The 26,014-nt window shown below is 41.1% G+C and overlaps 2 protein-coding genes across 2 annotated transcripts in view; both read right to left on the bottom strand.

The window, feature by feature from the left end:
* Positions 1 to 9,788, bottom strand: part of dgki (diacylglycerol kinase, iota) — a 66,108-nt gene extending 56,320 nt beyond the window's left edge. The window contains exon 1 of the mRNA XM_084573006.1: positions 9,322 to 9,788. Within this exon, the coding sequence (XP_084429132.1) occupies positions 9,322 to 9,554 (233 nt within the window). The 5' untranslated portion in view covers positions 9,555 to 9,788. The remainder of the gene's footprint in view (positions 1 to 9,321) is intronic.
* A 4,243-nt stretch (positions 9,789 to 14,031) lies between these two features.
* creb3l2 (cAMP responsive element binding protein 3-like 2) overlaps positions 14,032 to 26,014 on the bottom strand; it is a 30,064-nt gene continuing 18,081 nt past the window's right edge. Inside the window, exons 2-12 of the mRNA XM_084573822.1 lie at positions 25,284 to 25,527; positions 22,453 to 22,673; positions 22,289 to 22,367; positions 21,951 to 22,153; positions 21,432 to 21,578; positions 21,082 to 21,140; positions 20,629 to 20,697; positions 18,600 to 18,699; positions 18,200 to 18,326; positions 16,531 to 16,756; positions 14,032 to 16,446 (exon numbers count right to left, since the gene is read on the bottom strand). Coding sequence (XP_084429948.1) covers positions 16,371 to 16,446; positions 16,531 to 16,756; positions 18,200 to 18,326; positions 18,600 to 18,699; positions 20,629 to 20,697; positions 21,082 to 21,140; positions 21,432 to 21,578; positions 21,951 to 22,153; positions 22,289 to 22,367; positions 22,453 to 22,673; positions 25,284 to 25,527 — 1,551 coding nt within the window. The 3' untranslated portion in view covers positions 14,032 to 16,370. The remainder of the gene's footprint in view (positions 16,447 to 16,530; positions 16,757 to 18,199; positions 18,327 to 18,599; positions 18,700 to 20,628; positions 20,698 to 21,081; positions 21,141 to 21,431; positions 21,579 to 21,950; positions 22,154 to 22,288; positions 22,368 to 22,452; positions 22,674 to 25,283; positions 25,528 to 26,014) is intronic.

Below are 26,014 nucleotides of genomic sequence, written 5' to 3'. Positions count from 1 at the left end.
CCGGCCGTGTCCATACCATAAAATATACATCTGTGGATATTTACAGTTATATAAGTGTCGGTAAAACTTTAGCGTGTAAAAATGGGGATTAAAGCAAACTGCCTGCTCCGTTGAGTAACGCATAAAACTGATCCACCGGTTTAATCTCACAAAATAAAACGTATCTGTTAATCTGTTGTGTCTTCTGAATTATCCATACAGCTTACTCTCCTCCTCCTCCTCCTCCTCCTCCTCCTCCTCCTCTTGGTCCTATCCGGAAAAGATAAATATGCATGCGCCGTATATCTGTTGCTGCCTTGTGAGGATGCGAGGAAAGAGGGAAAACTGTGTCAGTGAGTCTTGTATTCCATCAACAATTGGTGCTCTGATCGTCCGCTTAAAAATTCATGAGTGTCTTTAAGCTGCCCGGACTCTAAGCCAAACGTTCCACTGAATTTAACGCAGACTGCACAACCAGAGCCGGATCATATGCTGCCTGTATAACCCATAAAGGAGCAGGTTTTTGTTTCTGCTGCGCTCTATACAGTGCGCAGGTGATTTCAGGTGAAAGCTCTCGATGCTTATTGATTTTATCCACTTTAGCCATGAGAGGTAATGAGGTGATGACAAGGAGAGATATAATATATATATATATATATAAGCGGTTAGGTCCTTTTACTGAATCCATCCAGCACTTGATGAGTAATTTCACTAAGCTCTAAGGGTTGGATGAATACCAGCTCACACCCACAGGTTACATGCCAGCTACATTAGCCACTACGCTGCCGTTCTTGAAGGTGAAGGTTGGCGATCTATAGCGGTTTCTGTTAGCACAAGAAGACATCAAGAGGAAAGGTCCTTAATGTCTGACCTGAAATGAGTGAGGTGTCTGAACTAGGAAAGAAAAAAGACATCAACACAGCACACTGGAGAAATAATAGCACACGACCTGCTTAAGGGCTTGAACAAAGCGTGACGATGTAAAATGTAATAAAAGCACCAAAACTAAAAGTACTCGATATGCAGAAGGGCCTATTTCCATATTATATAGGCTTTATTTTATTGTTTATTATTGATTATTGACTTCAGCCACGTCCGATCTTTAGTAGTCATTTGTTTTAGGTTTGCCATAAATCTGGTTTATGGCTCTCTGTAGAGTACAAAGTGCTTCTTCTTTTGTTTCAGTGGCAGTTGGCTAGCATCAAAGCTGGCAAAAACCGAAGAAGAAGAAGAAGAAGAAGAAGAAGAAGAACCAGAATTACATGACTAAACATGTCTGCTGTGTGGAAGAACTCTGGAAAATGAAGTCAGTCAGACAGAAATGTGTAAATTGTACAAAGTGGATGTTTGAGGTGGTAGTAAGAGATCGTTATTCAACGGTTACCAAGGAGAGAAATCTTCTTGGATGACCAGAACATCTCTGGAGTAGAGAACACAAGGTACGAGCTACCCTCTCCACACTACATTAACTCTGACAGCTCTGTTTACTGAACTGGATCCAGTCCCACAGTTCACACGTGGTCTGGGAAAATACCAGGAAGAGAAGAAAAGACGGATCAGACAGACAGATCGGGGCATGATGCTTGAATCAGACTGGTATCTTGGATCTTGAGGTGAAAAAAAAAAAAACTCCCTAGTGCTAACTCTGATAATGTTTGAGTATCTGATTTAATTGTGTAATACCAAAGGCCTCTTTTGTCTAGGGTGACTAGAAATGGATAAACCATAGGGAGAAACACTTCTGATTGTAATCTGATGCATAATTTCTATTCAAATCTGATTCATAACACAAATCTTTGCTTTGTATCAAGAGATTAAACATATAATACGTGCTTCTATCCTTTAACTTAACTGTTTGGAACCAGTAAATGTGTTGAATGTTGGTCCCTGTTGTTTATAATGAGTATTTCTTCTCTGTTGGCCTTTCAAATGTAATTTCCCCCGGGGGAGAGCCGACGCTATTGTACTGCGCGGTGATGTATCGCTCTCTTACACAATTACAGTTAAACAGAACGACATTACGGATGTTTCTAAATCTGTAGCGTCTCTCTCTCTCTCTCTCTCTCTCTCTCCCCTTTGGGCCGTTTCGGGCCGTTGACCCGCGTACGTTGTTTATATAAAACAAGTGCAGACTCGGATCGCAAAGTTAAAAATTCATGAGTGCCTTCCAGAGCTTTTGAGAGGTGAGTATGCTATGAAATCTGACACAAGCTGCAGAGCAAATCAAACACGCCGTTTTTGCCGTGCGATTAATTTTCTTTCCAGGACGGTTTATCATCTCAAAGTTCAGCGTCAACATTAGCAGCTGAGGCTCAGGCTGTTTCAAAAATACCGGCGACCTTAAAAAGCCTTGTTCTTACGCTGAACGATTACTTCACACGAGTTTTATTTTTAGAGACAGATTACTTAAGAGTAATTCACCTCTTGGAGTAATCGTCTCATAATGCATCGTTATCATCTTGACGTCAATATTTCATCCGCCACATCTTGGCAAACCGTTTTTCTGGTCGTTCCTTTTTTCATCCCTCTCCCCTCTGTGTTCTGTCCTAATTGAAGGCTGAATAGAGTTTTATATTCTGGCAGCATCAGACGATGAAAGGCCTTTGATCACTGTTTACCCCTGCAGGTGGTGCACAGCGGTAGCAACATGAGATACATTCACGTCTTTTTATGTTCTCCCTCTCCTCCTTTCTTCCCATCCCCGCGCCGCACGCCGTCTCGGGAGAAGGCGCGGAAAACCCGCCGTACGCTGGACGGTGGACATGTGCGCTCGTTGTGATCTGTTGTTTGTGAAGCGGGCTGTAAATAGTGGGGAGGATAATGTTACAACATCCTGTCCTGTGGCAGTTTGTTTCTGCAACGTTTCCCACGAAGGATAAGCTGGGGGTGACGAAACGAAGCTTTTTGTTTCTTTGTGTTTTCACTCCTGGGGGCAAAACAAGTCGCGTTGGCATTTTTTATTTTTTACCCAGCAGAGGCAACAGGTACGAACTGTAGGTTTTACGTAGTTATAGGTTAAGCATTGGTGAATGTTTTATACACCAATCAGCCAGAACATTGTGACCTAATATTGCGTAGGTCTCCCTTGTGTCTCCAAAACAGTTGTAACTCATCAGAGAACGGACATGGGACTTCTGAGGGTGTCCTCTGTTCTGAGGGGCCTTTGAGGGGAGGGGCCTTTGTGGATCATCCCACCGATGCTTTATCAGTTTGGGATCTAGTGAATTTGGAGGCCAGGTCAACACCTTGTGATGTTCTTCATGTTTTTTTTGGTTGTTCCTAAACCTTTTGTGGCTGCATCCTGCTGGGGACGACTGCTGTCATCAAGGAGTGTCATTGCTATGGGGTGGGGGTGCCTGGTCTGGTCCAGGTGGGTGCTACATGTCTAAGGGGCCGTCCACACGGAGACGCTTTTTGGTCAGATGTTTTGCATCGTTTTGGCCGATCGTCCACACGAATCCTGCAAACGCAACTTTTCTGAAACCTGGTCCCAAGGGTGGAAAAAATTCGCAAACGCACCTCTGGCGTTTTCGTGTGGACGGCGAAAAACGGAGAAGTGCGGTTCGAGCAGCCTTCCACCTCTTATATCCCGCGAGACGTCTCATAACAACATCAACGACAATGGCGGACTACATGCTCGTGTTCCTGCTGGAGAAGATATTGAGGCCTATTAGGGTTACTACCAGGGCAAAATATCATTTCTCCTTGAGTTTGGTTTCTTCTAAAGCCGATTTGTTATCAGCGCTCAAGCTTTATGCGCATGCTCCGCCTCTTCCTCTCCGTTTTTTGGTGAATTTCTGAAACAGCGCCACCCATAGGCCTGGAATATGAAGTAGCGTATCCGGACGGATCCGTGTGGACGCAGATATTCTTGAAGCGACGCCAGGGAAAACGGAGAGGGGGAAAAGATCGTTTTCGTACGTGCGGACGAGTCCTAAGTAACGTCCACACCAATGAACGCCAGGTCCAGAAGTTTCCCAGCAGAACATTGAATTGTCACAAGATGCGTACACACAAGGAGTTGAGGGGTAAAATGAGACACGGAGGAAACTAATGTGGGCGAAGCAGCCAAAGAGAAACCAAAAAGGGGGGATAATACACAGGAAGCAAAACAAGAAACAAAACACCAAGGAAGAAACCTTTCAGACCAGAAACAGGAAACACAAAACACAATATCACGACGGGTCAGGCTGCAAAGCGAGGACCTACACAATATAAGGTTGTGGCATCATATAACATGTCAGTGTTCAGCTACATTTGGACGTACAAGGCTGTGTGCAGTGTTTTGTGGGATGAAAGCAGAGGTTTATGATAATTTATTACTTCCAGAGCTGCACATGAACTCATGAAGAGTTTTGACAGCTACGCGAACAAATGAAAAGCAGACCAAGTGGCTGAACAGAAAGGCAGGAAGTCAGTGACTCACTCACTCGCTCGCTCACAGATTGAGTGTCATGCTGGCTGACTGACTGGCTAATTGAAGTAATGTCTTACAAACTAACTGGTTGAGATGACACACACACAAATAAATAAATAAATAATAAATCCACGGCCTTTCTGACAGAGGAAGGGCCGTCATGCTGGCAGACGGGTGAGACGTCTAAGAATAGATAAAAGGAGGGACAGTATTCTGGGAGCACACACACACACACACACACACACACACAGACAAAGTGTGACGAATGTCTGGCAGATAAGTTACACGTGCCTGGTGCTGCCATAAACACATAACAACATAAAAAGACACACACAGACACACACACACGGACAGACGCGGCCTTTGATGTTCAGCAGAATCATTTCTGAGCTCTTTCATATCACCACATATGGTAATTCACTTCTTGGCATCGGCCACTTCAAAGCTATGTAAACTACCTTCCTCCCTTGACCGGCTAATTCCATTTCCTCCACGTGGCCGCGTTTTATGTCTCAGATTATCCGCAGTCTTATTATCCGATGAGGTCAGAGGTCAGAACGACTCGAGGCGCGTTAACCGACACTCCGGCCTCTTCTGCCTTTGTCGTGTACGAAGGAAAACGCTGCTAATTTGTAAATGCACCTCACTTATCCAATCCTAGCAAATAATTAAAGGAACCGTATGTAGGATTGTGGCCAAAACTGGTACTGCAATCACTTTCAAAATACTGTAGAACGGCGTATCCCCTCCCCCCCCTCCCCCCTGACTCGAGGTTGCCAGCAGGAACGTAGGCTGTAAGTTTTTTTTTCTGTTAATAAAGTTTATGCTTCATGAGAGATGTTTTGCGAAGTAATTATGTGTCGCAAACATTTACTAATGGCGATTAGCCAAATATTTCGTAAAGATGTACTGTAATACCACATTTCAGTCGGAACGTAGATTGTTTTCATACCCTGCTAGTGGTGCGATATAAAGCTTTTTATGAACGCATTTAGCACGGGCGACCATGGAAAATCCACTGTCTATATGTACGGAAGCACGGGGCTTTTAGCCTATACCAACAAACATGGTAGAATATAGCATCCAAACGTCGAGGGTTAATTCCATTTCTTTTTTTACGACGTATTTCGGATTCATAACGAGGTCTTTTAGGTTTAGTAACGTTATACGTGTTTTATCCGACACGTTCGTAGCTGCAGCTGCGGTAACTAGAGCAGAGCTGGCAACCCGGATGACGAAACTCTACTGACTTCGTGATTAGTAGATAGGTGGAGGGTGGCGCCTCAGGCCAAAACACAACATGACAACATCAACATCAGTTGAGGGCTGCAACTCTCACTTTTAAATGACAATATCCTGGCCGGACCACTGTTGTCAGTGATATTTGAAATGAACATGATTTCTTCATGTCTAGTGACATATCAGGGCCATTTTATGATTAATTGAAATACATTTCTTACATACTGTTCCTTTAACATACTGTGGAGAATTAAAAAACACAATGAAGTCTCTCGTATGGTGAAAAAACATCACGTAAAACTCTTATTTACTCGTCCATTAACAGTAAATGTCATATTTTTAACCGTGTGGCCTTTTATTTCCACCACACCTCTGGTGGACAGTAGCAAACAAAGGCCGCAGAGGCATGAGCCAAACTTTTTTTTTCTAGGGATTCCCCCTGAAGCATTTACAAATACATCAGGGCTGAATTAAATAAGTGGAAGTAGCTACAGAGAGCACAGAGCGACGTGAATGGAAAACGTTTCAAATCTCGCACGGTTGCTTTCACCAAGCAAGTGTCTAAAGGCAGCACGTTAGTCTTCTATGGTGTGAACACTCAACCGTTTTAGAAAAGGAGAAGTCGCCGTACGTCGACTTCTTTAAACCGAATTTACTTTTAGTTCAGATTGAGATCAAATGTGCACGTCAGTTAACATCCGAGGTGTTTGCAGGTTAGATGTTGTAGGTTTCCACTTGCTTCGTACAAGTGAAGTTTCTTCACAAGTGCCCGATGCAACCCGATTTCAAAACAACCCAGGTTTAGACATGTTGTTTGAAATGTTGCCATCATTTTGCGTATGAATTCTTGCATAACGGGTACAACGTTTGACGTCTGGGGCCACACAGGTTATGGCTTTTGACCTCTGATCGTTCATCCTTGAGTCTAATGGAAGGGTTGTCCCAAATGTGAAGAAATTCCAGAGATATTGCGAGATCGAGACGGGCTACCTAAAAAAAACACAACTCCTCCGGCCGCTGACGTCATTAAAAGCTTGTAAACAGGAGTAAGTAAACGAATGACCGTTCCTTTAGGGGAAGGTGACGTGATGGTATGCATCGACGTAGTCTGCTGCATGACTGCATCCAAGCTGGTCCGACAGCTGTTCTAACATCTGCAGAAACAACCTGACAAATGAGCCCTTCCATTTTTTTTTTAGATGTTTAACGTCAACTTCAGAAAGCAGAAGTCTCAAATATTCACTCCTGGCTTGCACAATTACCTTAATATAGACAAGAACGAAGGTCAGGACACTTTACTTTTTTTTTTTTATATACTGGACTGGATTTGAACGTTTCAGTTAAAAGGTCACCACAATAAAAATAGAAGATTTAGGAATGCTGACCTTTAAACTTCCCAAATATCCAAACAGGTTATTGTATTTGTGTTGGGCTAATAATCAAACATCACGACGTGTAAGGGTTTGAAACTGCTGTATATGTTATCAGCGTCGATTTTTCGTTAAAACAATTTCAACCCGACATCGGCGTTTCCTCCGCAGGACACAAACCAGGTAAGTGTTTTGATGCAGTTACACTTGCACCAGTTTACTGCTATATTTACCACGGAGGCAACAGTTTTCTCACAACACACTACTTCTCCTGCCGGTATAAAAATTGGATTGGGGCGAAGCAGCTGCCGCGGCGCTCCCCAGGATGCACGGTCTCCTGGAAAAACCTCACTTAACCGAAGATGGCTTCCCCCGGGGAAACACCCAGCGCGGAGGAAGAGACTATGTAAATGATGATACAATAACAGAGGAAGAGTCTGCTGGGTAATGGCGCTGGCTTACAGCACAGGCAACGGCAAGTGGGTGTTTATAAAGAGCAAAGGAATAAGGAAAATAACCAATAACACCAATTATCTTACGCCGAATGGATTATAAATATGATTATAGCGCACCAGTGGTTTTTGGAACGGGACAAACCTCCTTCTTCCGGCATTAAAATCTAATTGTGCATCATTTTATGTTGACTTTTTTGGAGAATTTGTTAATATTTTGGATTTAACCACCAACGGAAGAGGCCCACACATGAAGATGGACAGAACTACTGACAGATCTAGGTCTGGTCTAGGTGGTTTTAATGTTGTGGCTGATCGGCGCATTGTCACATATTGTAAATTCACATAATTGTGTGTTTTATACATACTTTTTTCATATTTTCTCATATATCCTACATTGTCTACCTTTACTTTTTGGCTTTACCTGTTCATTGACACATGTGAAATGACGCACATAATCAATCCAGCCATATTTCACCCGATTGTGCCATTAAAAACTATTTTTGCGTCGATTTAAATAAAGTTTTTGACGCATTCTCTGGACCTCTGACTGATAAACTGTTGCCCAGTTTGTGCTGCAGCGCCTCAAATTGCACAAACAAGTTAAAATGATTGATTTGACCTCCAACCGCTGATCATTTCCCCTACATGAAAGCCAGCGCATAAAGATGCCGTTAGCAGCTAACAGACACACACAACTGGCTGATAAGATAAGATAAGATAAGAAAAACCTTTGTTAGTCCCGCGATGGGGAAATTGCAGTTTACAACAGCTTACAGAAAATGCAGAATAAAAAATAACAAGAGTTATATAACATTGATAACAAGCTAGATAGACAGATAGATAGATGCCACACATTCCTGACATCTGACAACCTAAACTGCTGTGTGACTGTGTTTGTTGGGCTCTCGCCAATCACCACTATCAACAGCAGCTGCCAGTCGCACTGGGGTGTCAGGCTGCTGCTGGCATTCACACGCACTCATATACATAACCCACACACACACACGCACACACACACAATCGCCCCCCCCAAAAAAAAAAAAAATCAATACCTTTCTCCCTCCCCCTCTTCACATGCTACAGCACCACAGGGAAATGCACACACGCCGCTGTGTATGTAAAGTTGTTTTGATCCATCAGTGCTTTGTGGTCGTATCAGCGTGATCATAACGTGGCCAGCCTGGACAAGACAGGGCTGTCATAGCTCAGCATGTGTACCTTTATACACCAACTTCCCAGTTCATTAGGTACACTTCATCTAATGTAAGAGTCCTGCAATAAATCTAAGGTTACGGTATCTAGCATTCGTTTAAAAAAAGCTGAGAGCTGTTGATTCAACTGTGTTTTCATTCTGCAGGCCGTGGCGTGTAGTACTATTGAACTGCACTGTATTGACAAATGTTTCTATTATTCTGACAGCCCCATTTGAGCCAAATAACGCTTTTAATTTAATCCAGTTTTAACAGCACCACTAACTACATCCTCCAAAAATGATCGTCCAGTTTAAAGCACCATCTTTCTGAGGCTGTTTCAACACAAACTGAGCATTTTAACAGTCACGAAGCTAAGACTTAGTGCAGGATTGTTGTATTGTTATACATCACTGGTAAACCTAATGAGCAGGCAAGTGACAGTATGTTAGCTTTTTATGCTAACAATTTAACCTGAAGTATGTAGCCCCCTGACTGTGTCCTTCCCTGTGTTTATGTTCCCAAGCTTTAGCTAGCATCCTTCTTGCAACATTAGCGCGTGGCATTTAAAATAAACATAATTAAGAGCCTGAATTAATACATTTGTGAGACGCACCAACGTATCTCCCTCTGACCCCCTTGTCCCAGCATCCTCCCAGTTCTCCACTCACCGATACGAGGTCTGTTTTCTGAACGCCAGCCCTCTTAATTTCTCCTCCAGAGTCTCTTGCTCCATGTCGGGCAGACTGCTGACCGTATCGCTGCAGCAGCCAACGGCAGCCTCCTCGGAGCCAGCTCCGGACTCAGAGTCACCCCCGTCGGCTCCCATAGAGGCCAGGCGACCGCTGCAGCCCCCAGCCGCCGCCGCCGCCGGACTGGTGCGGTCCTTCATTTGGGGGTCCATGCTGGTCGGTCCTTGGTGTCTCGCCCCGCGCTGGACCCCCCTATCTCTGTCTCTCTCCCCCGGCTTGTGAAGGGGACACGGGAGCCGGTGGCGGAGAGGAGAGATTTTAGAACGTTCACGCTTTTAACGGCTTCACGGTTCGCTCTGGCTTCTGACCGTTGACTGCCCTTATATACTGCAGCCAGGTACGGCAGCACGCGCAGCCGCCCGGACAACAGAACCAACTGCACTCACGAGCTCACTGACCAACTGGCTGCGAGCTACGTCAAGCTCAGAACGTCGCGAGGAAGTAACGGTCCTCACTTTCAAAATAAAATCCCAACGGTTAAATTTACAAAAAAAAAAAAAAAAAAAAAAAAAATTAAAACCACTAGTTGATGTATAAAATCGTGAAATGGCTTAACATTTTTAACCATAACGTTTCAAATATTTAAAAGCAGTTATCTAAACATGTAGCTATCTTATCTATAGTGTCGTGTCCCCTCATTTCTAATTATTTTTTCTCTTAATAAATATTTTTTTCTCTTAATTATCGCCAAGTAAATATATAAAAGAATACCCTGAAATAAATAAAATAAAATAAAATAAAATAAATACTATAAACCACAATATATATAAAAAGTGTAACCTAAAAAAAAAACATTATTTATATATTTCTATTGTTTGATGTCTTTTCTCAAACTCAATTTATGTGTTTTTTACACAATTTATATCCATTTATATCCAATTTATATCCATAAACTAGAAATTATCCTTAAAGCCCAATTGTTAATGTATTTTATTTTTATTTTTTTTATCATAAATAGTCCTTAATGAGTTCAAAGTTTGAATTTATAAAATATATTTGTACTGTATCAGCTGATTATAATTCCCATCGCTAACGATCTTGTTTCAGCTTTTCTTGAACTTTATTTCCAAATAATAACCGGAAGTTGGGTATTTTATTGTTTGTGACATGACACGGGTTTAAAAAAAAAAAAAAAAAAAAAAACCTGCGAAAGCGCGAGCTGCTGTGAGGGCGGCGACACTAAACACATTCCGTGTGTGCAGAGCTTAACTAACTGCAGCGTCCATCCATCTTTACGCGCATCCATCTGTGTCCGCCCTTCCGTCCATCCATCCATTCATCCATCCAGCCAGCCATCCATCTATCCATCTGGCCCAGGGGACGAGCAGCGTGGCATTGTGGGATATTCCCTCTCCTCCTCCTTTCTGCAGCATCATCAGTCAGAAACTAGGGCAGTATCTCAAAGACTAATCACACACACACACACACAGTCCATATGCTGTGTTGCTCATGGACTCACGTCAGACACAACATCCCGCCTTCATCATATTACTAAAATGTGCAGTGTGTAAAACATCAGGCCACATCTGTCAGCCTCTATTTTCTTTTTTTGCTTCACTATGCTCATCAAATTTACGGCTGACATAATACGACCTTCCTTCTGCAGGAAAGCGTCTGAAAATATTCCCAACACGGTTACACCATTCAGAACTTCATAGACGAATCTGTGAATTTTAGTTTTGATCCTAAAACTCCAGCGACTTGAATGTTTTAAAGCACCTGAACTGTTTGTTTTCAAACCTCAATTAAATCGGCCCACTTTGACTTCCATACTCGAGTCCCTGATTAAAAATATACTTCATAAATCTTAAGCGTATCTATCCGACCTCTTGTAAAATCAACATGTTGAAACGCTCGAGCCGAGTGCCAGCACCACAGACTTTCTGGCAGCGGAGACGTTTTTTCAAACAAACTCCTCGGTTCTTGCTTACCGATCAGGTTTCTGTCAGCGGCGGGCCGGCCTCTCAGGACTGTGTCTGATCTTCGGGGGGGGAAATCCCCAGAAGAAATAAACACTGCTGTATGAAATGTGTCCATTAGTGCTGCGGCCAGCTACAAAGATGAGAAACAGAAGTGTTAACACTGGTTTTATTTTTAGCGCTTTGCTTTTTACGGCTCGTCTGTGATGAATCTGGTGATGAGACATCCGTGGATGAGCTTGACCTCTGACCTCCATTTTCCTTTCATGACACAGATCATAACTCAGGATCCTATTGCTTTTGAATTTCATACCTTTCACTTTGTAAGCCAATATTATAGTTATTTGATAACTTTGACTCAATAAAGGAGGATTTTGACTTAGCATCACATAATTCTGACCTCGTAACCAAGCATTTGACTTAAAAAGACAATATTTTGACATAATAGTTGTAAAATCTCAAGCTACTAATTGACGTAAATGCGGATAAGTGAATAATTTACCTTTACTAAGTTAGTATTTTCACTCTGCATGTGATAAGTTTGACACAAGTCAATATTTTGACCTTGAATCACAGTTTAAGAAATTAACATTAGACTCGTTTCTTTATTGTGAGTTAGTATTTGACCACTTTAACTCTATTAGTGAATATTTTTACTTAATATTTTATAATTTTGAGCTTTTACTAACTATCCATTGACTTATGTTAAGATTTTGAGTAACTTAGTGTCTGTTTTTTGTCAAAATACAGAATTAAATCATCATCTTTTTGACTAATTGTGACTTAATATGTCCTAATATTATAAATGAACAGTTTGACATCATATTTAACGCATTCCTGTTTGTGTAAGCTAATATTATGACTTAGCTTCTGATAAATTTCACTCAATAAAGGAACATTTTGACATGATATCACATAACTCTGACTCAGTAACCAAGCATTTGACTTAATAAGCCAATATTTTGACGTAATAGTTCAAAAATCTCAGTTATTATGTGATAACTTTGACTTAATAATGGAAGATTCTGATGTAAAATCACATTATTTCTGACTTTTGTAAGCTAACAATTGACATAAATGCGAATAAGTGAATAATTCTGACTATTCTGAGTTAGTATTTGACAACTTTAACTCTATTAGTGAATATTTTGACTTAATATTTTATAATTTTGAGCTTTTACTCAGTATCCATTGATTTATGTTAAGATTTTGAATAACTTAGTGTCTGTTTTTTTGCCAAAATACAGAATTAAATCATCATCTTTTTGACTCATTTTGACTTAATATGTCCTAATATTATAAATGAACACTTTGACGTCATATTTGATGCATTCCTTATCGTGTAACTCTGCTCTGTTTACTTTTGCAGGCAGAAATATGCTTACACACACTTCTACCGTAGCAGTGTTCTGGTCAATGTATTGTTACATATAGTAAATATACATAATTGTATGTTTTATACATACATATATCCCTTTTATACATGTCTACCTTTACTTTATGGCTTTACCTGTTCATTGACTTGTGATCCCCCTATCTGTGAAATGCACATAATCAATCTATCCATATTTTAGGCGATTGTACCATTAATAACTATTTTGCGTTGATTTAAATAAAGTTTTTGCCACATTCTCTGGACCTCTGATTGATAAACTGTTGCCTCGTTTGTGCTACAGCGCCTCAAATTGCACAAACAAGTTAAAATTATTGATTTGACCTCCAACCGCTGATCATTTCCCTACATGAAAGCCAGCGCATAAAGATGCAGCTAACAGACAGATAAGATAAAATAAGATAAGAAAAACCTTTGTTAGTCCCGCAATGGGGCAATTGCAGTTTACAACAGCTTACAGAAAATGCAGAATAAAAAATAACAAGAGCTATATAACATTGATAACAAGATAGAAAGATAGATAGATGCCACACATTCCTGACATCTGACAACCTAAACTGCTGTGTTATTCTTTTTTTTTTTAAGACTTTAAAAAAGCCTCTTTTAAATTTAATGAAGCCCAGCTCACGTCAGGACGCACAGCCCAAAACAAAACAAAAAACAATGCTGTAACTTTCTGCGTAAGCGCCGATGAAAGGCCTCTTCATCTATAATTAACAACCCGAGTGCTCCAAAAGTTTTGCAATCTTGAATGAAAGTGTGAAATCAGACGGCGGCTCCTCGATGTCTCCACTGCCTCCCCGTTATCTGCGTTTCGTCAGACATTTTTTGAAAGTCCGTCTTGTTGTTTGTATTGATTTTACGACAACTCGGTGCAGCATCACGGGAGCGATCGAGGAATTCACTGTTGCAGAAAACGAGACGGGATTGTTATGAGGCCGTGAGACTGTGTATCGTCTTTGCACTGTCAAGAGTAATTTGCAGCACTCGGCCGTGAAGCCCTGCTGCTGCTGATTTATTTTAGGATCCTCGTCATGATGGAAGAGAAGTGGAGGTAGAAGCTCGTCTGTCGGCCAGCGTGTTAACCATGAGAACTCTCTGTGGCCTAATAGAGTTTGGCCCTAACTTAATTTAAAGTTTAATGCTCTGAAGCTTGCAGCAAATACGGCTACTGTAGGAGGAAACAGCTGAGAGACATTTGTCGTGTTTGCACGTAACCAACCGTTGAAGATGATTACTTTAGATAACAAAAACAAATAACCATACGCCAATTTACCACGGATAAAAAGCACACACACACAATCACAAATATTATGCTTTTACTAAGGAAAATACTTTATTAATTTGAAAGCAAGGAGACAGAAAGCCCAGTTTTACACATAAGCTACAAGAAAATGAAATCTGATTTGCACAAATGCTTTCCACTTGATGTCTTTTGTTTCTTACGATCTCTTTCCAACAGAACATTTACAGACTTGGCAGTGAGGAATGCACACAACGTAAAAGACAATACATCTTATCAACATGTTGACTTGAAAACAAATCTTTGATAATATATCTACTGATCTGCAATCGTTTAGAACGAAATGTAAGTCTGTAAACGTGCCCTTAAACTTTCAGTGTTTTCATTTAAACATTTATTTTTTTTCTGTATTTAACACACGGTAGAACACGTTTCATTAAAGCTGAGATACAAAAAAACATGTGTATTACATTTGAGACTGAGCACTAACAGAAAGTCAGGACGAGCCCTGCAGCTAAGGCTTTGTACGTTCATAATTCATCACCAGGACAGAATCCAAAATAGAGTGAGAATGAATTATGGATTGGTTCATAAACTACAGATCCCAGACACATTTAGATTTTTTATTAACAACACATATTTACAAAAATATACTTTATTTTTTAATTTTATTTTTTTTTCTTCTGGGAAGCGAACTTTTTGGCAAATGCTGAGAAGTTGCAGATAAAGACTGCCGACGGCTAAAGTGTGCAAGGCAAAGGCATCGCAGGAAGTTAGTGCAGAGAGCGAGTTCTGTGGTTCCATCATAAATTTAAAATTTCCATTCAGGTGCTTCTTCTTTACTTTTCTTTTTTCTTTTTGTAAAGGAACAGTTTCAGGCTTTCATACTCAAAGTACAAGGAGAAGACTGAAACCTGTGTGTACACTATTATGAAGCAGTTAGCGTAGCTTAGCATAGAAATAAAATCTGATCAGCTGCATCTCTAAAATGTACAAATTATTACATTATATTACAGACAATTTGTTAACTGGGGAGTTTTAGAGACGTTGTAGGTTGTTTTTAATAGCTTTGGACAAAAACATGCTAGGTGTTTCAATTACACTCTGATGCTAGCCCAGGCTAGCACTGCTAACGACGCTAAAATATCCAAAAGTTAGTACACCTTAGCATAAAGATGACAGCATCTGATCATCCATGCCTCTAAAGCTTCCGAATTATTATTTTATTGTGTACATGATTTATTAATTTGTGAGTTTTAGAGATGCTGTCGGGTATTTTGCAGCTTTGGACAGAAACAAGCTAGCTGTATCCCTCTAGGCTAAGCTAGCACAGCTTTGTATTTAATGTAATCCATTAAAAGTTTAGATAATTTGTTAATTAGCGAGTTTTAGCGAAGGTTTAAATTGTTTTTAGCTTTGGACAGAACTATCTTTAAGCTAGGCTAAGCTAACATAGCTTCATATTTAGTGTCAAATGGTCAAATTTAACCCATTAAGACACTTTAAACAAGCAAAAATATAAAAGTTTTGCCCTGTCAAGTACGAACAAATGCACATCTTTCACTCAGAATTTAGCATTAGCATGGAAAACAGGGAGATTTGAGGCTAACGCGGCTGCAGATTGGTCAACCAGCATATAAACATCACAAACGTGATGCCTATAGATGTGTTGTGAAATGAAAGTTACCCTGCATTATTACCGTCAGCCCTTAACATTTATCTTTTTTTTTTGCAGTAATGTTTTAGCATCTAAAAATATCCGCTTTATTCCAAAGGAGCACAGGAACCCCAAGCTAACCCCTCAATGCAGGAGACTTCAGAAAACAAGAACAATATATATAAAAGAATACAATAAAATAACACGAACAAGTATCAAAAATGGGATGTATGCGTTACTGGAATGACATAAAAAAACATTTAATGACTAAAAAGAGCAATAAAAATAAAAACGACAACAACAACAACAACAAAAGCTTTCTATAAATACAGAGGTCCTCATCAGTGTCCTGTAAAAAGCCTCAACATGTCATATTTTAATATAATGCCACGCTACATTATTCACTAGATCCGTTTGAAATGATCCCAATGTGACTTTTCAACACTCGAGTCTTGAGTCGGGTCAAAAAATTACAACTCGTTAAGTTGACTCATGATAAAACTATTCAGTGCAACTTTACTTCAGAAATTAAGGCAACCAGTGCCCCTTTTTTTATTATTATTATTACTATTATTATTATTAATTCAGTGTATCTGATTAAACAGAAATGGCATAAAAATAATGACCTTAAATAAACAGCAGCGTGGGGGGGGTTGGGTGCTACTGTATGAGGTTTGCTCCAGGACACTGAACCATGCTCCAGAGGTGGGGGGGTGAGGGTAAAGGGCCGTGAAGGGGGATATTCAGGGGTCAATCTCAGGAGGTCTCGTTGACCGTTCGCTCCAGCTCTATCACTTTACTACTGCTCTCATTGATCCTCTGCTCCAGAGATCTGAGAAATAAACGCAGAGACGGTCACGGCCGCGTTCTCCTCTCTCTTTATTCGTCTGTTTATTAATCGTGTGCGTGCGTTTACCTGTGCAGAAGCAGGTTTTTTGTCTGCGTCTCGTTGCTTTTATTCCTGAACGGCGGGTGCGTTTCCACCTGGCCGGGCTCCACCACGAGTTTCTGCTGCTCCGAGCGCCGCCACGCCGCCATGACGACGGCCGGCGCGTCCTCCCATTGGTCGGGGTATTCGCCGCCGAGGCCGAGCAGGTGCGGCTGCTCGTCTTCGAACGTTGATAACAGACTTCTGGATTTAACTGGAAGAAAGAAGAAAATTAATATGAATATAGTGTCATTTTAAAAGTTTTTAAAGTACACACACAAGCCCCTGCACACTTAATAACTCTTTAGCGCCACATGTTATTGTCTGAAAAACAAAAAAACAAAAAAATAAATAAATAAACAGGCCGTCTGTTTGTGTGTTTGTGTGCGTGTGGGCAGGAGGGGAGAGGAAACTCAGTTTGATTGTTAAGAAAATTATATCTGTTCTCTATTACAATAGTAAGCCTGTGTATGTGTGGGGGAGGTAACACAGAGGATGCAGTGAAAGGTCAACTCTTCTAATCAGTCTCTGTAGCTGCTACTGCACGGCTGTAGGTGGAATCTGATTAGTGGCCCTGCTACAACGGAGATCCACAGTTTTGGAGCTGGAAACCGATGATGATGATTCATAACAGCGGGAGGACGGCAGGGCATGCACGTTAAGACTTTATAAAAGTTGTCTACTTTCAACGATGCACGGCGCCTTAGTGGCTCATTTCTGGAACACGGATTCAAATAATTCAAAATATAATGCAGGCAGCATAAAAACTTAACTTAGTGAGAGTTTACACGTCCAGAATTATTTAGTCTGTCCGTTTAACTCTAATATTCGCTCGTCTTTTAGCTCCGTTTTGGTCTCCACCGGCACCACTTTAAAGGCGGTTTAGGCTTCTGCGTCAAATTGATGCCGTAGCTACAGTGACAGCCCAGGCCCTAACGCCGCATGCAAGATCTGTGATTGGTCCACTTGGTAGTAGCGTGTTTCCACTTTAGTATTTCCGGCTGCATCTCCATCTCCGCAATTTTCAAATCTATTGTTTTGGATGAATAAATATGGAGCACATCGAGGAAAGGTTAACTGAGGAGGTTCGGAGATGCAAACATGTGTTGTCTTTGGTGAAAATTCTGCAAAGTTTCAGTCACCATTGTTGAACCTGACCGGCAAAAAATTACAGCGCCGACTAGTGTTTAAGTGGAGTTTTTACAGAGCGACACAGACTGACAAGTATAAATTGCTTGCACCGGCGTAGGCTACGTACGTAGGCCTATGTTCCGTCTATAAATGACAGAATAACGACCCCTTTAAATGTGAGAAACTTGAGAATATCGTGTGTTACGAGATTTTATAGACGCTGTTTGGACAGAAACATGCAAGCTGTTTCCTCCTTATCTTTACGCTCAGCTACGATACGATCAGAATCAGCACCTTTAAAGCTTACAGTTCAGATAATTTATTAAATAATGAGCTTTAGAGATGCTATGCTATCTTTAAGCTAGGCACATAGCTTCAAATTTACTGTCAAATGGACAAATGTAACCCGTTAAGACATTTTGCACGACCAAAAATAAACTGTTTTGCATGCATTTACTTCTGCTAACAGAACTAGTACATACAGTATATACATGCATGCATTATGTGGTTTAGTTCATGTGATTACCTGTGGTTGTGTAGGACTCTTTGACGGACTCTTTGGAAGCGAGGCCTGTTTCAGTGATGGAGGAACACGGAGTCAGACCGCTGGGGCAAAAACTCCCCAAAAACAGAGCAAAACACAACACGACCACCTGCGGAGCGACGGAAAGAAAGACAAAGAGAGAATAAGAAGAAGAAGAAGAGTGGAAACAGACGGAGAGGGAGAGAGAGAGAGAGAGAGAGGGAGAGTTAAATAAATTATGAATCACACAAAATGCTAAGCTGCTAATGAATGATGGAAGCAGATGTTTCCAATTCAATATTTTCATCAATGTTTCATCACCACAATCTCCTGTTAGCATGCACGCACACACACACACCACACACACACACACACACACACACACACACACACACATTAGTACCATTAAGCATGATGATGTCTGGGTGCCAGCCACCCTGCAGGACTTGGGGACTTTTCCTGCCACCACCGCCTGCAGAGACTGCAGCTGCTGCAGCAGAGACCTGGGGAGGAGCACACACACACACACACACTGGTTAAACACACAAAAAACTAACACACAGGTTAGACACAGACCAACACGTATTATCAACGTTTTCACTATAGTTTTGACTCTGCACACGCTACTACTAGTTTTCCAGCTTCAGATAATCAGCTGATGTTTGCATGTACGCATTTATTGTTAAATCAAAGCACTGGAAATAGAATTTAGAGCCCAAGACACTAAGGTTGGTGTCTAGTTTTACTCTATAAAAAAAAAAAAAACTATATGTATATGCAAGGATTTGTGCGCAGAAGCAAACAACAGAACAGAAAACATCCAACACAGCAAACTGGCTTTAAACTTGATTATTATATCTAGTTTTTTAGTGGTTTCTTAACATATTTCTTATCATATCCATATTGCTTTTAAAAGTAGCACTTATAAATATTATTATTTATGACAAATCATTTAAGTTTAACAAGTATTTGCAAAGCGTTAAGGGTTAAAGTCCGCGTAAAACGGCTAGCTGTGTTTTCCCAGATATTTCTGTGTTTCCTGTAAAAACAGGAAACAGGAAGCCCCGTCCGCTCTGATTGGTCAGCTACACTCAGGCTCCGCCCATACATGTTTGAGACTACTGGTGAAGAAGAGACGCCGGTTGAGGGAGGGTCATGAAACTGTGAGGAAGCGTTTGATTGGACACAAAAATAGGACACACCCCTCAGTGCAGGATGAGTCATAGACATTTTAAAGGTTTTGTTTTTAGCAACGCTAAGCCAGATACTGTTGTATAGTTGACATATAGTGCAAGATATATCATATAAAAACTTTTAATTTAAAGTGTGAAGATGCAAATTTAGAAGCCACCCCCATACTGTTGGGTTTTTTTTAATGCTAATTTATCAGAATAAATAATTAGAGGCCATTCTTCATCACGATTCACCACTTTTCTTTTCGACTGCAATTAATATGTAATTAAACGCTGTGTATTTCTTGCTGTTTGTTTACTGTTAATGTCTCTTATTTGGCATCAGTCACATATTGAATTGAGATTTAATTTCATCGTGTGCAGCAAAACCTTTCCAGCACATTGTTCGGGTTGGCCAAACTAAAACAAACAAAGAAACAAAAAAAAAACATACATGCAACTGGTTCATTTAACTCCTTGACGCTGACAGTGAATCTCACTTAAACCACTGGGTGCACAACACGACCCAAAACAGCTGCGTTCCAGTCAGCTGTACTTAACAAACACACGGTTTATCCACGCATGACCAAAGCAAACAGCACAGTGTGTCTGATGCAGCCCGAGCTTTTCACATTAAAATAGCCTCATGATTATGCATGGATGCAAAACTGCAGCTGGACACATCCAGGGGGAGCTTTTTTATTCGGCTTTATTTGCAAATAATAAAACTGAGTCAGTGTTTCCCAACTCATCATGCCTGCTGTTTTTCTCAGCTCCTTGTAAAAAAACAAGAAATACAAATGTCTTTAAAGGTTTTTGCAGGGAGCTGAGAGTGAAATCCTGCAGGATGTGTCAAAACCAGGCCATCCATGCGTGGAGGGACATTTTTAGGTCTGAACCCCCTGCCAAGAATCTCCTGGTGTTTTTGACTGTCACCATCCGTGAGTGTTTGTGACTGACAGGAGTCAAACCTGTCAACGTGGCAGAGGCTCACTCATTTGTGTCGCGAATGACACAAGTAAGAGTTTGAATCTATTAAAAAGTGCTTCCCAGATTCATTTGTCACCTGTCAGCAAGTCTAATTAACTGTCTAACTGAAAATTAAAGCTTCTAGTCAAGATTTGTTGTTTGAGCCACAAAAAAACCCCAAGAGAAACACTCAGGAGTATTCAAGGGTCTAAAATACATCTTTACAACATCTGAATATTAAAAATATTAAATCAAAGTCACATTTGGAGTCTGGGAATATGAGGGTCTTACTTGTTGGTACACTCCAGAGTCTCCACTTTCCGGCGAAGCTCGTTGTTTTCATTGGAGCACGTCTCCACCCTGTGGTCAGACAGAGGAACTGCAGGGTCAGTGATTGGACATGGCCGTTATAAATCTATCACACTCCCTCCCCGTGTTCTCCTAATCATTCTGCACATATTTCTAAACGTTTTCACCAAAATGCTGCAGTGCAATTTTTAATTTACGCATCACTCATTGTTTATTGTGCAACGAATACGTTTTTGTTTCATCGTCACTTTATAATCTGCTGCCTTTTCTTCTGCACACGCTGACAATGCTAAGATTCAGCCTCACTGCATTCAGCTGAATAACGTTTAAAACATTTAAATTGGTTAAGTTAAATTTAATTTGCCGAAAGCGGACACGTGCAAGAGCAATACTCGAACTTTTTCACTCATATTCAATCAGAACGAAGGGACTTACTTCTTCTCCAGAGTGTCCATGTATTCCTTCTTCTTCCTGCGACTCTCCTGAGCTGAAATCTAAAAAAAATGTAGAAAGAAACCAGATAAGAAAAAAAGAAATAATGATAAGAATTTGGCCTAAAGAGGTAAACTAGTGACATTTTCTGCAATAATTTGAGTTTAATGAGGTTAAATAAACCTCATGCACATATTCTATTAACAGCTACTTGCTCAGATCGTCAGAATCTATGATAAATAGGTGAAATTTATGCAGAATTGACTGCATCAGCTTTTTGTAGATCTGATTCCAGTACTTGTAGATGTCATGATATGTTGGGTTCATGCGTCAGTCTCGCCCTTGGTTTGCACCTTGTTCTTGATCTTCCTGCGGATCTTCTTCAGCGCCTTCTCCTCGGCTTTGGTGAGCGGCAGCTTGGTGGGGACTGGGTAACCCTCGGCCACCAGCGTCCGACGCTCCTCCTCCGTCAGCATCAGCGGCCCTGAGCCCTGAAGTTTCTGCATTAAAAAAAGAGAAACATTAATTTGTGAGGAAAAAAAGGGCAGACATCTTTAAATATATATATATACAAATATAATATGCATTAAAATGTCCATATTTATTCAGTCAAGGCATCATTCTTCCAGTTTTGTTTGGAAAAAACCTTCTACTGACATAATCTGCACATGTAGTGTTTAATATATAGAAATAATACATAATATACAGTTCTTATATTCCCTTAAAAGTCTAAATGCAAAAAAAAAAATATTAATTTAGAGGCACTGGTGCACTGATATCAAGAAAAAGTTCCAAATTTGTTCCAACAAGTCCTTGTAAAATGTGACTTTTATTACAAACAGATGGTAAAACATGATCTAATCAGCGCTTACATGAGGAGCGGTGAGCAGAGGGGAGTTGGACAGGGAGGAGGCAGCACGAGGAGACACCTTCAGGCTAGCCTGGGATGGAGAGGGGCTGGTGGGGGACGTGGGGCAGGAAAGGCCGGGCGGGACGTGGACGGGGCTCTGGCTGCCCTCCGAGTCGCTGCCGTGGGAACTGGGAGGAGTGGGAGGCATCTGCAGAGGCTCCAGACCTGCAAAACACGACGGTTAGCGGGTTAGCTTAGCCACCGGGTAACAGCAGCAACAAGGCATCAAATATAACCAGCAGGGGTCCTCGCAGCACAAGATAACAACAAGTCAAACATAGGGAAAGTGTGATATCTGACCTTTGGGTGAAATATTGAGGAACTGGTCGACTTCATGAGGCTCCAGTTTAATCTGAGGAATGATGTTCTCCTCCTTCATCTGCCACCAGAAGAACGTGAGATGTGATAAGAGACAGAGTCCAAAAAAAATGACCACAAATATCACATTTTATTGATCTCTTCACCTTGATGCCTTTGACCTGGCTGCTGCTGCCGACTGTGGTCTGAGTCGGGGCGGCGGCGGCGGCGGCGGCAGAGGTCACTTTGGGGCCCTCGGTCGCTTGAGGCCCGTCACCGGAGGCCAGAGAGAGGGAGAGAGTCGGGAGGAGAGAGCGAGTCGCACACAGGAGGCCTTCTATGGCTTCATCCTGCTCCATCGGCCACTCGGCTGAGTCTCCATCGGACTCTGCAGGAAAAGAGGCGACAGCACGTTTGAGTTCTGGTGGAGGCGTGCAGGGACTTTCTGGAAACTTGGAGGCTGCGCTTATTAATAATTCATAAAGTATCAGTAGCTGCATGTTATATAAATAGTGAGTCTGTGTAACGTTACTAAACGGCGTCCCAAAAGTGTCCTAAATGCTTACGAGCTAAAATATTGTGACACAACTAGAGTAGAGTCTTAATATCTGTTGCTAACATTAGCCACCATGAGCTAATGCTGGTTCTTAAACGTATCCAGGGGCGGATGGTGTATAGGGGCGATTTGGGCGACGCCCTACCAGCTGGGAGAAAGAGGATTTTTTTTTTTTTACAAATTCTATCACAGCAAAAGTAGTTTTCAGTGTTCTAGACATATTATCTGTCATTGTCCAATCAGAATCGTCAGGTTCAAGTCGCGTTTCAAATGGTCCCGCCTCTCTGGGCGAATTCATCAACGTGGAAAATCGCCCCAGCTTCTCCCATTGACTCTCATGTTAAAAGTTTTTTTTTCGGAAAATGAGCCTTCAATGCATTTTCAATGAGGATTTGGGGCTCGCCCTAACGCGCTTGCGTCATACGTAACTGAGCAAAGAGATAGCTGCTTGATTGGACAATTCATCAATCAATCACGTCCATCAGGAAGCATTCGCGCAATTTTCGTCGGTCGGCTGCATTGAGAGAACGTCTAATATGGTAGACGAATATAATATAATAATATGGTGGACGGGCTCTGGTATATATATATATATCTATGTGGAGAAGAAAAGGGTGAAGGAGTTGGGACCCGACTGTCCGGACTTAAACATTTCGCAGCAGGCTAGCCTACTGATTGTGGGAGGACATACACAAGGTGCTTCACCTCAAACGTGTATGCTAAACAGCTTTTTTTGTTTCCCCTGCGTGCTGTTTCAAAGTCCCGGGACAGAGATGTTATGGACTACAACGGGGATGAAGGACTTAAAACTAGGGCCGGGACTTTAACTTGTTAATTAAGATTAATTACACAAAAATAACGGGTTAATCATTTTTTACGCATTTTAATCACACTTATTTTTGCACCGCGGAACGTTTCTCACTGGATGAGTTCGGCGGACCGATTATACTGGAGCACCAACTAGCGTTCATTACTTCAGACTACAAACCACAGTGAACATGAACGAAGAAGCTGATGAAACCGCTTTGGTTGGCCCCTTGGCTGGGAAATTTCAGTCATTATTCAATGGTATACTAAAAATCCATATGAAAAAATAACTTCTCACTGTTCTCAGGTCAAATATTTATATGCGATTAAAATGTTTGATGTATTAGCACTTTTAAACTTGCTGGATTTTACAAGGTAAATAAATTAAGTTAAAACTTAGTTCCATGGCCCCATTTGTCTTTGTAAGGAGATGTTCTATTTTGTCTTTATTATTTTGTCAGAATGCACCAGAATGCTTAGTTTGTACGTGAAAATCACAAAAATCTACTGGGGGAGGATGCCCCCAGAGCCCCCTACAGGGGTTTGATTTACAAACTTTGTGCCCCCCCTAATACAAAATTCACCAGCCGCCACTGAACGTATCCCATGTATACCAGCGTTAAATCTCTAATATGCTTTGTTTCTGTCATCATTTAACCTCCACATTTTAAGCTGGTTAGTGTTTCCACAATTCATTTAAGAAAATGGAATAATTTACATGTTGTAATCTACTAATAAATGATTCCAATTTTGTATATGAAACAAGAAGTCTGTGATTTTATGATCACAAAATGTGTATGTTTCTCTCTTTCTGTTTCCCCACCTGAAGATTTATCTACTTTATGATTTATTTAATACAGACATACAATATTTCTACCTCTTAAACTTTTGTCATTATTTATCCTCCGTATATAGGCCTCTAATTTGTGATTTTTGTCAAATATTGTCTTAATTCCCATGTCAAAAGTACAAGTTGCATCGTGTAAACATATTTTTTTGTCTCTTTTTTGAGTCTATTGCCGTAAAATTTTATCTATCATTGTTTTTATTCAAGTTTCCCGAGTGAAATATAAGAGTTGATTGATGTTTAGGAGAGTTTTTCCTGCCACCTGCAGTGAAATCTTAAATCTTAAGGAGTTGTCATTAATGGACCTCCATATATTATACAATAAACTATTTTAGAAGGTAATTAATGAATTTTTGACATGGAATTTAAAATAACTAACAAAATACAGGCAGGCTGTATCATATTAACATGGTTCTGTCTTATTTTGTACCATGTCTGTGTCTGTTGCTGTCAAATTTTGATCAGTCTGTGGTTTTATTCAAGTTTCCCAAGAGTGTCTTTTACTTTTTTTTGGAAATAACTGAGTCTATTTCTGTTTACTTGCACTTAAAACTCTTTCTGTGTTAAATTTTAAATCTTCTGTAGTTTTGTCATTGTTGGACTTCCGTACCTAGACTTATAATATGTGATTTTGTCTATTTCTTTAACTAACTGTGGTGCACTGATGTCAAATTTTGTCTGCATCTTACTATTCTTTGAAAACACATAATATTAAGTCACATTTTTATTATTTGTAACAACAGTTCTGTGCTTTTATCTTCTATCCAACGAGCCCGTTCGTCTCTCACCTGCTTCGCTGCCCTGCTCCCCGGTCAGGTGCGACAGGGGCGACTGGGGTCGGCTGTCACCGCACAGAGAGTAGCTGTGCTCGGCGGTGATGTGCGGCGGCAGAGGTGAGGACGGGGAAAGGTCGCTGCCGTCCTCCCCCTCCATGGCTTCCACTCCGCCTCTGCCTCCGGACAGGAAGGGGTCGCTGAGCAGCTGGCCCAGCAGAGCATCCTGGGAGAGGTCGTCCAGGAGCTCGGAGAAGTGCTGCAAAGAAAAAAAAAAAAAAACATAAATAAAACATTTAACACCAGATCAGAGACAGGAGGAGACAGACGGATGATTATATGAAGCCACATCGTTGGGAGTCTGTGACACCCGGTCTGTAATTACACACTGTTAAATTCTTTATTGGCACCTTTCCTTGAAGTCTCCCTCAGCTCCTGCCTCGGGGGGAGAGCAATCAAAACCTTTAAGTGGCTGAGAATCCACCCCACTAATCACTGTGTGTGATTCTCAGTGTGGTGACACATTTACAAAACACATACACAAGTTAAACGAGAGAGAGAGAGAGAGAGAGAGAGAGAGAGAGAGATAGAGAGAGAGACAGAGAGAGGAGGCCTCTTCCTCCCACATTAATCTCCTCTTTCATCCTCCTATCGTCCCACCACATTCACCACATTCCTCATCTCTCGACAAGGTGAGTTTGTGTGGGACCCTCCTTCGTGTTCAGGTGTTATTATGACTAACACAA

The sequence above is a fragment of the Chelon labrosus genome, assembly GCF_963514085.1.
Source record: "Chelon labrosus genome assembly, chromosome: 23".
Lineage (NCBI taxonomy): Eukaryota > Metazoa > Chordata > Actinopteri > Mugiliformes > Mugilidae > Chelon > Chelon labrosus.
The sequence above is the reverse complement of the archived record's forward strand: the minus strand, read 5'-3'. Positions and strand labels throughout refer to the sequence as shown.